Source organism: Ambystoma mexicanum, chromosome 3q (genome assembly GCF_040938575.1).
Source record: "Ambystoma mexicanum isolate Mex_15411 chromosome 3q, UKY_AmexF1_1, whole genome shotgun sequence".
Lineage (NCBI taxonomy): Eukaryota > Metazoa > Chordata > Amphibia > Caudata > Ambystomatidae > Ambystoma > Ambystoma mexicanum.
In genome coordinates this window covers 1,144,140,759-1,144,155,149 of record NC_090926.1, presented here as the reverse complement: position 1 = coordinate 1,144,155,149, position 14,391 = coordinate 1,144,140,759, and the positions used below count along the sequence as shown (strand labels likewise).

Genomic DNA, 14,391 nt, shown 5'->3' with positions numbered 1-14,391 from the left:
ATGCCATTATAACGTGGCTAAAGCTCAGAACAGGTTAGCAACAAAACACATCGTTTGGAGAATAAGTACAGAACTTTGAACTGAGAGTTGTCCTGTTAGAATGTTGTCTTAGAGAGACACTGAGGTGGTCCATTGGGAGATCAGAGTGCTTTGTAACAGTGGCTAAGGCCCTCTGCAGACTTGCTGTTCACAATTGCTCGCCAGCATTCCAATATTACAATGTTTGTATAGCGATATTTATAGCGTGAAGTGAACCTAGTTCGAAAGCAATGAAGCGCTGACTGTGCAAAGAGAGATGTATCATATGATATGCTGGGAAGGAGAGTCAGTGTGTTAAGAAATGACTACTGCCTGCCAGGACTACAAGGGTGGGTAGCGGCTCGACTGCTTACTCAGCCCCACACTACTACTACACCAACAGTGATCCAAGGGGACCGGGCCTCTTCGCAGTAACTCTGGCTTCATGGGTTTGCCAGGCTTCTTAGAGCTTCGTGTGGTGGTGATTCAGTGTCGGGTGGGTGAGCAGGTTGATGGGGTGAAACACACGTTGTGGTCCAAGCATGAAGAAGCTCGGGACATGCAGACGATCTCCAGGTCATTGTAGTTCACAAGCGGTTCAATGTGGGAATTAGGGCCCAGAGCTGATCCTTGACTCCTGGGTTGCTCGGATGTCCAATCCGGGGTCTCCAGGACAAGGTGAGTCTGTCTGTTCTGCGCTCCTACTCAAGGGAGCGTGGCTAGCACCTACAGATATTATTCACCTGCTGTGAACGTGGTCCTGGTTCCAGTGCAGCCAGCAGATAGGCCTTGGTGCAGAGCAATTCGCCCCCCAATGTTCCCTGCCGCTGTTTAGGGGCTGGAGCTCTGCTCTGCCTTGGAGGCCTTCTCTCTTCACCCCTATGGCAGAGAACCTGGGAGCAGGCTGTACTCCCAACAGTGGTCCAGTTCATGTTTCTTATTGTGTAAGAGTCCAAAGATTAATCCAAGAAGGAGAGGATTAATTCTAATTATAAAGGCACAATGTCACAGTGTATATATTGAAAGCAAGCCTGCAATAGAAGCTGTTTTAGCAAGTGCCCTTTGCCTTCTGATATCAAAACCAGAGGGCCTTGTCTGTGGGAAATGGGGTCTGGGAGGGGAGGGAGAAGTAAAGAGCTCTAACAGAGAACAAGATGATGGAAACCTTCTCTCAGCCCACCTTTCTTGGCTGGATAGTCTAACTCCATCCCTTCCCATGTCTGCTGACTTCAAAGAGACTCCAGTGGTCACCACCCTTCTGTGAGAGTGCTTTTGTTATGTCAGTGTTGCCTTTCAAGCACCGTTTCCAGGAGAAGTACTGGGGAAGGGTCCTGTTCCTTGGGAGGAAGGTGTTGGCCTTCCTCTGAGGATCAAACACGTAGCATCCTGGCCATTGGTCTGCACAGCACTTGTAGAGACAGTCAGACTAGACAGCAATACACATCCTTCATATCATAGCTGGTCCAGTTCACAGAACTGCAACTAGTGTGATATCAATTTGCTATGGCTCTATAATTGTTTTTTCTTAGTAGTCAGCATTCCACAACAAGGCATGCCTTACATTTAAAGATTTATGTAGCAACTGACTAAGGCAGACTTTTATTAAAATTTAAATCAGAGGTGCGGGCAGTTAAAACAAAAGCCAACCCTGACTACAGAGACCTTGTGTTTTAGCAGCTATCATATATGTTATATTCCGTTTGTATAGCGCATACTGCCATAGTTCATGGCGTCAAAGCGCTTATGCCTGTCAGATGGGCAAGGGAGGAGTGTGATAGAACATTCAGTAGTGGTAGGGAGGAGCAAAGTCGGGCAGATCATGGATAAGGGGAGGTATAGACAAGGTGCTCAGGAAGGCATGAGAAGGAAAAGGGACTCAACTGAAATCTATGGGGCGCAGTGCCGAAAAGGAGAGATAGCGCAAGAGGAGGAATGCACATGTGACCTTTGAACCTGCCATGGGGTACTGCAAGGCTGGTGCTGGGGCCGCTAGTAGGCTGTCTCAACAAAGGCACATGGCTGCACTTTAATTCTGGCATTGCGCATTTATGAAAGGGGTATCCGATTAGCAGAATTATCCACACCAGAGAAACAGAATTAACAGCATCATTTTATAGCAATAAAAATGCAAAATGCTCAGCTATGCCATCCTCGACAGATGGCATTCTGTCACAGAGGGTTTCCTCAGTTGTTATCTGCCATTTAATAAGGGTGGTGCATGCCTCCTCTGTTTGTAATAGTTTTTTTTTCCTGATGATCTTTTTGTGTAGTGGGCGTGTCATCTTATCAGTGTGTGAAGTATACACTTTGATAACTTGTGATTATTATAAAATATCCCTGCTCATCCACCTTTGAACTCACAGATGTGTGCTATATCTCTCCGCTTTCTTAGGCCGCTTCGACCGTGAGATTGATATTGGGATCCCAGACTCCACAGGCCGGCTGGAGATCCTGCAGATACACACCAAGAACATGAAGCTGGCCGATGATGTGGATCTGGAAAAGGTGAGTAAGCCCAGCTAGTGGAGCCAAAATGGCAAGGGTATCTCGAGGACCCAGCACAGGTCCCCTACATTGTGAATCTGCCATAGACCCGGTCACCGGTGGAACTCCAGCTCATGTCTACCAATCAGAATATGCTGTTTTAGGATTCGGTGGGGCTACCAGGGGTCTGCAACCTTTGGCTACCAGATGTGTTTGGACTACCATTCCCATCCGGCCTGTACAGCATAGTCAATGTCAGGAGATCATGGGAGTTGTAGTCCGAAACATCTTGAGAGCCACAGGTTGCAGACCCCTGGGCCGCTAGACCTTTCGACCCACTCAATACTAAAATCCACTGAGATTTTGTTGTATGCTCCGTACACACCAAATATGTATGAGAGAAATGTGCACATAATGAATTTTAGCGGAGAACATTTACATGTTTTTTGGTACTGCCAATCCTGGGGACAAGGAGACCAGACCTGGTGCTGAGTTCCGGCCATTGAGGGAGCAAGAGCACTTCAAGTGGATCTCATCCCTAACAGGCGGCACAGTCTCCCCCACGGCACAGTCTCCAAGTCAGAAGCACATTGGTAAAGCTCTTCATTAAATGAAATCAAATGAGAATATCAGCAAAGGAAACATGCCAGGCAGCATTTACTTTTGATTGTGAGCGCTTGGCAAGCGGCACTCACAATTACAATGAAACACTCTCCGGCATACTTGCATTTCAGCGAGTGCTTAATTTTCATTTGTGAATACTGTTTTTTCTTTGACTTGGTGGGGGTCTATTGCTGCTAGCTGTAACTGATGTATTACAATGCTGTACCTGTTTTTGGTTCATTAGCACCCATGGCGGGGTGCCAGCGAATCAGAAGGCTGGGAATGCGGGCTATATCTACCGGAATAAACACACATCCCAACCCGCCTTCTTAGTCCCCTGAGCTGATACCTTTCCTCGGCTGTTTCCTCAGGCCCTGCCCTCCCTAATTACTTAAGACCCCCCCATAGTCAGTCATAAACGTACCTGCCCTCCGGTGTCCATCCCTGCTTCCTGGCTGTGTCCCTGCACGACAGCAGCAGAAAAAGGATTTCTGTCCTTTTCCTGCTTCTTTCGCCTGCCATTTTGTTTTGGAGATTTCTTAAAGGGAATTTGGGCATGTTCACCCTGGTCCAAGACCCTGAGGTGCTAATAGAGATATTGCCCTTCCAGGCACGGGGTTCCCCTTGGTAATGGCCCTGTAAGCTCCTTGTTTCGCTCAGGTTGACAGGCCACTGCCAGGTTGGGCAGCCCACTTGGAATGACATGATGGCCTCAATAAAATCTTTTTTAAAATGAGAAAGGCATAAGCACATATCACTGGGGCAGAGAAGGAATGAAGAGGACAGAGTGAATAAAAGTCTATAAATCAAGAAAGAGATGGGGTTAACAGAGACCAAGAGAGCAAAAAAGCGTCAGAAAGGCACGAGAGAAAGAAAAGACAGAGATGCTAAAGACAGAACGCAGAGCGAGAAAACCAGAGAATGAAACACGGTTCTTCATATCGCGGCTGCGACTGAATAACTTTGTCTTCCGTGGTGCACTGTTAGCAGGTGAGATAGTTAGGTAAGTTAAGCACCCTCCTCACACATCTGTGTGTTAATTCAACCTGAGCTGACCCAGCCCATCTTCCTTGCTCGACTGATAATTGAGCACCATTACATTAGGTTATAATCGCACCTATTATTGCAGTGCTTGGAACCCGTGGAGATCTGCAGGAAGCGCTACATAAAAACCTGATATTATTACTGTCCATTTTTTTCTTGTTAATGCATAAGCACCCGGTGTATACCGAGCTGAAGCTGCCAACAGCACACCACCTCTCCCACTCTCCTACTCCCCTCCTCCCGACTAACTCTACCCACCCCCCTTCTTGTTTACAGATCCGCCAGAGCGCCTGGAGACCAATTCCGTTGGTGACGGTGCGCTATAAAAATACCTTTAACATAACATAGCATAACCTCATGAAATCCCTCATATGGTTATTTTTGCATTCTTCTGGTTGCTCAGCTATCTCTGGAGTGGTAGGTACTTGTGTTATATATGTGTGTTTCTGCCTAACTGGAGGTGCGCTTCACGAACGAAGCATCTTTTTCCTGATTCCAGCCCATTCCGAGCCCAGCAGCACTGCGAGCCGAGCTCTTGCTGCTCCCCTGCTTCCTGGAGGAGGCGGGGCCTATCGCGCACACGTGCGCGATCACGTGACTGGATCCCAGCATTTACTGCCGGCATATCCGCCCGAGTGGCGTGTGTTTCTGCCTAACTGGAGGTGCGCTTCACGAACGAAGCATCTTTTTCCTGATTCCAGCCCATTCCGAGCCCAGCAGCACTGCGAGCCGAGCTCTTGCTGCTCCCCTGCTTCCTGGAGGAGGCGGGGCCTATCGCGCACACGTGCGCGATCACGTGACTGGATCCCAGCATTTACTGCCGGCATATCCACCCGAGTGGCGTTAAGCCCTGGAGGCTGTAAGGGCTGGAGTCGCTGTTCTGCTGTTCGGCGGTGAGTGGTCTGAATCAAAGCTTCCAAATGCTAGCCACACTTCCGCTCATTTGACAAGTTCACAGGGCTTGGGGTGGAGAGTCGGACTCTGGCAGCTCCACAAGCTGTCGGGCGTTCCCTTCCCTGGAAACTGAATAACTGCCTCAAACTATTTGGATGAATATCATTGCTTCGTGAAGAAAGAGGGGGAAGAAAAAAAAAGAAAAAATCCTTATTTTTTTTTTTTTTTTTTTTCATTTGAAATAGTAATTCAAGTGCTTCTCTGGGTGGCGTATTAAATGCGCCGACGCTTTTATTATCTTAGATCAAACAAGCTGGCGGCAGCTCCATCGTCTTCCCCACCTTTAGCTTCTCAGAAAAGAACAATAATGGGCAGTACACCGCGGCCACAAGTGTCTTCAGCTTCCCGAGTTCCTAAAATTGCGAGATCTAAAGCAACAGTAGCGTCTCGTGATATACAGGAGATGCTTGCCATTATGGGCAAAGACAAAAGGCCCTGTAGCAGTGATTTACCTGATAATTGTGCTATGTCTGATATTCCATCGTCTATAATGCAGCCTAAGCCCAAGCGCTCTATTTCCGATATAACTATGCTGAAAGATAGTGAAGTTCTGATACAACCAGCTTCTTTGACAGATCCCTATACTGATCTGGGAAAATCACTAAGCAACAAAGATCCACAGGCCGCAAAAGAAGTGTGCACACAGCTACCGCTGAATGATAAATTTATGCCCATTAGTAAGCCTTTAGTTACATCTGGGCCAAATGGTCTATTAACTCCTGCCGCTTCGTGTATTCCTTCCATGTGTGGCACACCTTTTAACCCTACGGTTATAGTATTGGCTGATGAGTTGATAAAGGTTCAAGATGAACTTAACCACTGTCCTAATTCATCCTTTGTCGATGCTAATGTGATGCTTGATGTAAACTACGAATTACCAGAAATCTCTCACATATACTCTGATGATGAGAAACACATGTCTGTATCCTCATATTTAGCACCCACTCCCAGACGGTCTGACACCATGCCGAAATCCATTCTTTCTCCTTCCATGCCCTTACCTTCTTTACCCCTTCCCTCTACTGCATGTCTGTCTTCTACAGTACTAATTGAAACCACCTTGCACGCTATGAATCTGGCTATATCATCATTGTTTAAACTGTGTGAGACCTTGGATGAAAAACTTAAAACCCAAGATAAGCAACTTATTAAATTAATTAGATGGCAATCACAACTACGTTTACAACAGGTGAAATCATATAATGACACTGCCCCCTTCTCTCCTAAAAAATCAAAGTTAACTTCTGATGTATTATTACAGCAGGAAGCAACTAATGATTTTTCCCATAATTCATCAGAAAAACCAAAACTGTCCATGACAAATACGACCACATCTGTTCAATTTTCCCTCCCTACATTTCCACATATTATTCGGGAACTTCATTCCCCTACTGAGAAGTGTGCTCCTACATGTCCATTATCTAATACTGTATTGCTCCCATCATCAGCGAATGAATCACAACCCTCTAAAGAACTGTTCACAATTTTCTCGGGTGCTGTCTCGGCCAAACGAACTCATACAAGCCCCTTAAAAAAGAAAACAAAAAATCAACCAAAGCAGCACATTCCCTCCTCGATCGCCAAATCTTTTTTGAAAGGGCTAAAACCACCTGCCAAAAATAAAATGGCCATAGCTGCTAAAGCAGTACGAGATAAATATGCAAAAATCGCTGCAGAGAAAAGCTTAAAAGAACCTTTAAATACACAACCTCCAGCTGAGCATTCACCCCTAAATAATATTGTGGCTTTGATTGACAATAAGTCTGCGATAATTGATACTCACCCAACATCAATCACTGCTGCAAAAGTGAAAGATTTATTTGATACTGAGTTGTGTTTAAAACGATCAGAGCTGCGCAAAGAAATAGACCTTTATTTAGAAGCTAAAAGCCTTAAACCTACTTCGGCTGTATCTAATATTACTGGTGGATCTAATATCAAAGATAGTGCTCATCCCCAAAGTGGAGCCAATACGTTATCTCAATTTAGATTACCCTCTACAATAAAATCAGTACCACAGTCGCTCTCTTTTCCCTCCTTGGCAGATGCGAATAAAACGGATCAATGTAATTTATCTTCCATGCCACCATCCTTAGATCGTATTATAGCTTCAGCCATTGAACAATACATGCTAAAATTCCACCAGTCCTCTGATAATGGCACTAAGTACGACGAAGGCGGGCAGAAATTACCTTCATCTATTACTACTCCGAGTCTAAACCAATCTGTATTTGCTGCCTCATCTTCAAAACAAACTCCATCTGCCCCTACTAAACACGTAAGTCCTCATGCGACACTCACCTCGAATCCAGATAGTACCCTAAATAGACTGAAAAAACCCGTTGTGAGACAAAACCTTCACTCAATAATTATTAAATGTAGACCTTTGCCGCATCACTCATATGATTTGAATCGTGCTAGCCTTTTAGCTATTTTTGGTGATATATACGCATTGGAGGATATCAATTCTGCTGATATTGAACAAGTTGAATTCTTAAATAATAACGATCTGTCCTTAGTGCGAATCTGGCTCCGCTCAAGAGTGGTTCTAAACACTCTTTGGGCCGCTCGCGCAGCCTTGTGGGATCTGGGTTTTGAGCTTATGATTGACCATCAAAGAAGCTTTGCTATCACAGTCCCATATAACGATGCACAACTAACATTGGTTACCTCCACTAAAGTGAACTCGAGTGGTTCACAACTTAAACAACAGTGTGAATGTCGGTGTTCTACCTCCCAAGCATAGCGACCCCCCTAGTAAGCATCTTTCATTGTTAAGCTGGAATACTAGAGGCTTCAAACATCTTTTCTCCGATGCTGTCGTTAAACTAAGAGAGTACAACTTTATATTACTACAGGAAACATGGCTAACTAACTGCCCATCATGGGATGGATATTATCCCATCTTAAATCCTGCTATTTCTGCTAGTAAAGGTCGACCAATGTCTGGCCTGTTAATCATGCTGAAAACATCTCCCTCCATGAGTGTTATTTCACATGAATTCTTGACTCCGTATCTCCAGCTAGTACAACTATCTATTGACGATTGTCAATACTCTTTGATTAATACATATTGGAATCCAGTTGCTCTTTCCACTGATTCCTACTTGCGCTCCCTTGAACGCTTATGGGGAAAAATACATCAATACAAGAAACAAATGCACATAATTTTAGCGGGAGATTTAAATCTCCATTGTCTAAATAGTAGCAAAGTGCTATCTGACGATCGAGTAAGAAGCTGGAATGCGTTTATACAATCGAAAGACATGTTCATGGTAAACGGATCATTCCCTGAGGATTCTCCTCCCCATCCGACATGGAAAAGGGGAAGTTCTGTGGCTATTATTGATTTCATTTATGTCAGCCGCTCCTTGTTCTATCTCCTAAAAGGGTTTCAGGTTCTGCCATCTTCCGCCAGTGACCACAATATGTTACATCTTCACTGGCCACTAATCTGCACTGTTCAAAACACTGCTCCACCTATGACTCCTATAACAATGGAAGGAACTATTGAAGCGAATCTTGGTCGAAATCGCTTACGATGGACCAGTACGAAACTATTACAATTCACAGATTCTCTTAAAACATCAAGCGAAACCTCGCCAAACCATTGTAACTCTGATATTGATTATACAAAACTAATGTATCAATTTGCCAGCTCTACTAAGATAACAAGTTCTTCGGTTGCAGCACACTCTTATAACCAAGATATGCAGAAAGCGAAAGCTTTATTCCGAAAAAATAAGAAAGCGATTAAATCTCTACCAGTAGATCAGCGCTTAGCTGCTCTTAAAGCAATTAAAACTAAACATAGGAACTGGAGAAGAACTTATCGTTCTTTATTATACCAGAAAGATGGTGAGGCAATGTTAGTCAAAATGTTGACCAAAAACACTGCAGGATGTTGGACATTAATATCAGATACATATAACATCACTCAATGTCAGATGCAGATTAATGACGTTGCTTCTACCAAATGGATTTCCCATTTTTCTGATCTTTATGCTCTTCCCCCTTCTACTAATTGCGTACCTCCTGTAAAACTTGAGGGATCCTTCTCAATAGATTTTACAATAGACGATATTCTTAATCTTATCCATAAAGCAAGTAGATCCCGTGCTCCAGGCCCCGATGGCCTCTCTAATGCCATGCTAAAAGAATTTCCGGACCTATGGGCCCCCATCCTGTTTGAAATCTTCTCTCAAGTTGTAATTACCCAAAAGATCCCCAAATCATGGTGTACTTCACTGATTGTACCCATTTATAAAAAAGGCAATAGACAAAACCCTGCAAACTATAGGCCAATTGCCCTGTTAGATGCTCCTGGGAAAATCTTTGCCTCATTAATTCTAAGGGATCTCCAGCAATGGATCAATTTATCAAATATGAGAGACAGGTTTCAAACAGGATTTGTAGCTGGTAAGGGAACGGCTATAAATATCGTCTCCTTGACTGCAATCAAGGCACTCTGTTGTCAGCAAAAACAATCGCTATTTATTGCCTTTGTAGATTTCAAGGAAGCTTTCGACTCTATAGATCGCAATCTAATGCTGCAAAAATTGCTACTATTGGGCTGCCCCTATTCTTTGGTTAAGTTAATTTCTATCTTCCATGAAAATACATCAGTGCATATTCGTCTTACTCGTGACGGGATACTAACCCGCCCCATTTTAACATATCGAGGACTAAAACAGGGATGCATCTTGGCAGCTACATTGTTTAACTTATTCATCCTTGATATGGGTGAAAAGTTTCAGAATGTTAACTCTGATGCTCCTAAATTAGACCAAGAACAGATACCATGGATTCTTTATGCAGACGATCTTGTTCTATTATCAAAAACCCCTGCAGGTTTGCAACGTTTGATTAATGGATTATCAGAGTATACTGCAGAAAATGCTATGACTGTAAACTTAACGAAAACTCAAATTATGATGTGCCAAAATCGTAAAATGACAAAACACTTCCAATATAAGTGGAACATAAAAAAGGAGTCGATTCTTCTAACCTCAACATATAAATACCTGGGCATTATGATCACCCAGGGCAACAATGATAAGGTGTTTAAAAAAGAACTTGAATTGAAATTGCAAACCCTAATTTCCCAATCTAAGGCCATTTTATATAAATTTGGAAAGTTTACATGCAATCATATAATATCATTTTATTCCATGAAAGTAAAACCCATTATCTCGTATGGCTCTGAAGCTGCATCAATGCTGCCCCGTCTAGTGTGGGATCGATTAGAAGGAAAATATTGGCGCTCAATTTTTAATTTGCCTATCTGTGTCCCCATTGCAATGATTCGTTTTGAATTAGGTCTGCTATCGCTATACAGTACTATTGCATGGAAATTGATAGCCTTGTTGAGAAAATGTATTTTGTCATTACAATGTCTAGACATATCCGGTATCTTGGGCAAATATTTATTGTACTCAGATCATCAATACCCAAAATGCTGGCTAAACACAGCTATAAATATTCTTTCAGATGCGGACATTTCCGTAGATATTCTAATTCATAATCCAACGCAGGCTAAAACTAAATTATATCGGCAAGACTGGATATATACCTTGGAAAAATGTTCCCATTCTAAAGATTGGAACACTGCCCAGTTTGGCCATAAAAAATTTAGAGTTGCGGAACCATACATTTTAAAATACCCATCTCCAAAATTCAGAGATGACTATATTCGTTTTCGTCTAAATTTGTGGCACACAAGGGATATTTTATTTAGGCGAAAACTAATTGACGCCAGCGAGAACATCTGCCGTTTTTGTATGGATCCTGCAAACGTAGAAACGCTGAAACATGTTATTGTCTACTGTCCTGCATTATATGTCATACGTTGTAAATACTATTTTAATTGCTTTGCAACGCAAGCTGTAACTAATATGGAAGAACTATGGCTATTGATTTTTGGTACAAAGAGAATGTCAATCAGATTAGCAACAACGGCCTTTTTAAATGAAGTATATCCAAGGTGATTGTGAATGCTGTCATGAGATAATGGTGATAGAAGGGAAAGAAAGAAAGGGGAAAAAAAAAAAAAAAAAAAAAACAAATGCTGCTGCTACAAAAATGTTTTATATATTGGGTGTCAGGTGCAAAATTTAAAAATGTGTTATATATTGATGAATTGAATTGTAATATGTTTTTGATATGGTTTTATCCATTTTTTTATAATTGTTGAAAGGTTGTTTTATACAGCCAAACAATAAAATAAAAAAAAAAAAATATATATAATTTAACGCTTGGCTTGTACATGCTGTTGTATATGTTTTGTCTGGGTAACTCTCATCTGTGCCATTACTTTGCATTATCAGCAGTACCTGAACACATCCATGGCCATGCCCACCCACAATTTTAACTTTCAAGAGATCGCCTAGCTATGTCTAAATTTCACCACTAGATGGCAGGGTTATACAATGTACGTAAACAGATTTAGGCAGCAGCCCGTTCTGTTTATATTCCCTCTGCACTGCCTGCTCTCTTTCAATGCAACACTCTTGTGGGAGCATTCAGATGGGTCTATGTGTATTATACCCCGTTTTGTCATATGTTTTCTGTTGCCCGCATTGCCTTTCCTTCCGGAAGCCATTTGTACCTTTGGATCCGATGTGTGCGTGAAACTAGAGTGTAGGGGTTTGTGGTAAATGTAGCCGTAACGTGAATGCGAGGCGTAAAAGCCTTGAGAAATGCTTGTTACCTTGCATTCACTCCACTGCTCACTTTTATTAATTTGTATGGCGGAGAGGAGGGTCCGAACGCAACTTGGGTGTCCGCCGCCCACCTCCCTTCCTTTCTGCTATACAAATTCTCCAGCATTTGTGCCGTCATGGATTTTGGTGCTGGCGCAAATGCTGGAGATCCCTATGGAGCCGGCCAGCTTTATGCACCAGCATAAATGAGGCGGACCCCATAGAGATCCATTGCACATGCTTGTACAATTGAAATAAGCAGTGTTTCCTGTTGAATCAAAACCCTTCCAGACATGCGAGCGTGTCACGGAGGGTTTCATTTCAATTGTGAGCACTGCTTACCATGCAAGCATGCCAAGCTGTGTTCTAAATGGAAAGCAAATGCTGCCTCGCATGCCAGAATGCCAGGCAGTGTTTACTCACTTTGCATTGTGGAGTGCACATGTGAAGAGCAAAAGAGCAAAGGGCTGAAGGGATAGCTCAGGGGCAACGCGTGTGTCGTGGAAGCAAGCTGATGCATAGCAACATAGGTTTGAATCCTGGGCTTGTGTTTAGAAATTGGTCGGTATTAAGTGTGTTATAAAAGAATAATTGTAATTACACGCTTGTAAGCCACCTTTTTCCCTTTACATTTTCACCCTACAGTGCAAATGAGGAAAATGTGTGTAATGTTCTATTTCATTGTTGATTGATTTCATGCCGGGGGCTAAGTCCCCTTTCTGTTGTGTTAGTTGTAGGCTGTGACCCACTTGGTTAAGGGGCGGGGTTACCACCGTGTTAATCAGTTTGTGCTTGATTAAAGAAGAGTACAGACGCACACTACTGTCTCTGTTTCTTATTGCTGGTATCCTGACTAATTAATTTTAATTCATTGTACGAATGATTGGATTGCATGACTGTGCGATCCTCGCATGCATTCATCAATGGCGAGGAGGAACATTTGAAGCAGCACCCGGATCCCGACTGCGTGAGAGCCGTACTCATCACGCTGCCAGCGTTGAAATCACTGCTGCTCCGAAAGCCTGATGCTAGTGCTGCTCAAACTCCATGCGAGCACCACTTCACCCTACAAGTAATATAGCCCTGATTTCATTACTATTGGTCGGCATTCCTCACGGAGAACATTTCGTTTTGGACAGCATTACGCGCATCGCGTAGTACATGTGAACAGCAATAAAACGAGCATGTGTAGCACCTGCAATGCTGTCATCTTGATCTTGCATTCTCTAGCCCCCATGCAAAGTGACTCTACAAGCTACCAAGCACTGTATCATAAGACAGGAGGCCACTCCATGGGCCAGATCACCACAGCACAGGCCGCAGCACCTGGGAAACAACCAGTCCCACCACTTACTACCAGGACACAGCCAGTATCTAACCGACCCGCTGAAACATGTCTGAAGCCAACACTGTGACCACAAAAGCCCGTCTGCGCCATTGCAAAAGGGGTACAGCCATATGCAACTCAGTCAGGTACTGCCACCAATGGTAGCAGCCCAGCCCGAACTGCTAGGCCAGGTCCCCTCTGCACGGAAACACAAGCAACCCCAGACATGTTTCAGCCAACACTGACAGCGGATTATTGAGTCCACCGTCTAGCTCCACGCCATGCCACCCCACATCGAGGGAGGCTGGTGGCTCTGAATCATTACAGCTGCAAGCCATGCAGCATTTTGACATTGCAGATACCAGCAGTCTGGCACCCTGATGGGCCAGATGGCTCAAAGAGCTGCACATCTACATTGACGCCTCAGGAGTGCGAGAAGAACGCTGACTACAGGGTATTTTACTGCATTCATTGGGACCGGTGGTACGAGATATTGTATTCGAAATGGCAGAAACCAACACGGTTGCATTCCAAGGCATAATTGACTCATTAAATGCCTACTTCACACCACTAAGAAATGTAGACCACGAAAGACACATTTTCCACACTTCCACTCAAGAAAGTGGTGAAAACATGGACAATTCTGTAATGAGACTAAGTCAAAGGGTGAAATATTGTGATTTTGATAGATATTTTACGGAAGAAGCACTAAAGTCAAACGCCATTGCCGGCTGCGAATCTCCAGAGTTCCGTAAGAAGCTTCTACAAAAAAGCAGAGCACTAGAAGAAATACTACAGCTAGCAAGAGCTGCCACCGCTTTAGCACTACAAACCGAATCCCTTGGAAATATCAAGATCACCCAGTCAGCCTCAACTGCAACAGTGTGCCCTATTCGAACGAGCAGGGACTCAATAGAACAAAAGAAATGCTACAGATTTGGGTTCAAATTTCCACTCATTGGCTCGTGCCCGGCTATTGGGCACAATTGTGATAAGTGCGGTGGCGAAAATCATTTTCAGTCTGTCTGCAGAAACATCAATTTCTTTCAACCTACTGATTCAAGCAGGGATTCCTGGAGACAAGATGGGCTCAGCTCAAGGCGGGAAAGCCCAAGACCCTGCATGCAACACTCATCTGCCGCCATCAGGCGTCACTCTCACAGCACATCACGTGAACCGCTTCGAGAAGACAGGCGGCGAGAGGAAAGGAGAGACAAACCAGTTATCACAGGATCAGACATGATTCCCAAAGACGACATT

The 14,391-nt window shown here is 43.8% G+C and overlaps 1 protein-coding gene across 1 annotated transcript in view; it reads left to right on the top strand.

Annotated features, from left to right (window-relative positions):
- LOC138447688 (transitional endoplasmic reticulum ATPase-like) overlaps positions 1-14,391 on the top strand; it is a 297,423-nt gene that overhangs the window by 223,763 nt on the left and 59,269 nt on the right. Inside the window, exon 10 of the mRNA XM_069603959.1 lies at positions 2,411-2,523. Coding sequence (XP_069460060.1) covers positions 2,411-2,523 — 113 coding nt within the window. The remainder of the gene's footprint in view (positions 1-2,410; positions 2,524-14,391) is intronic.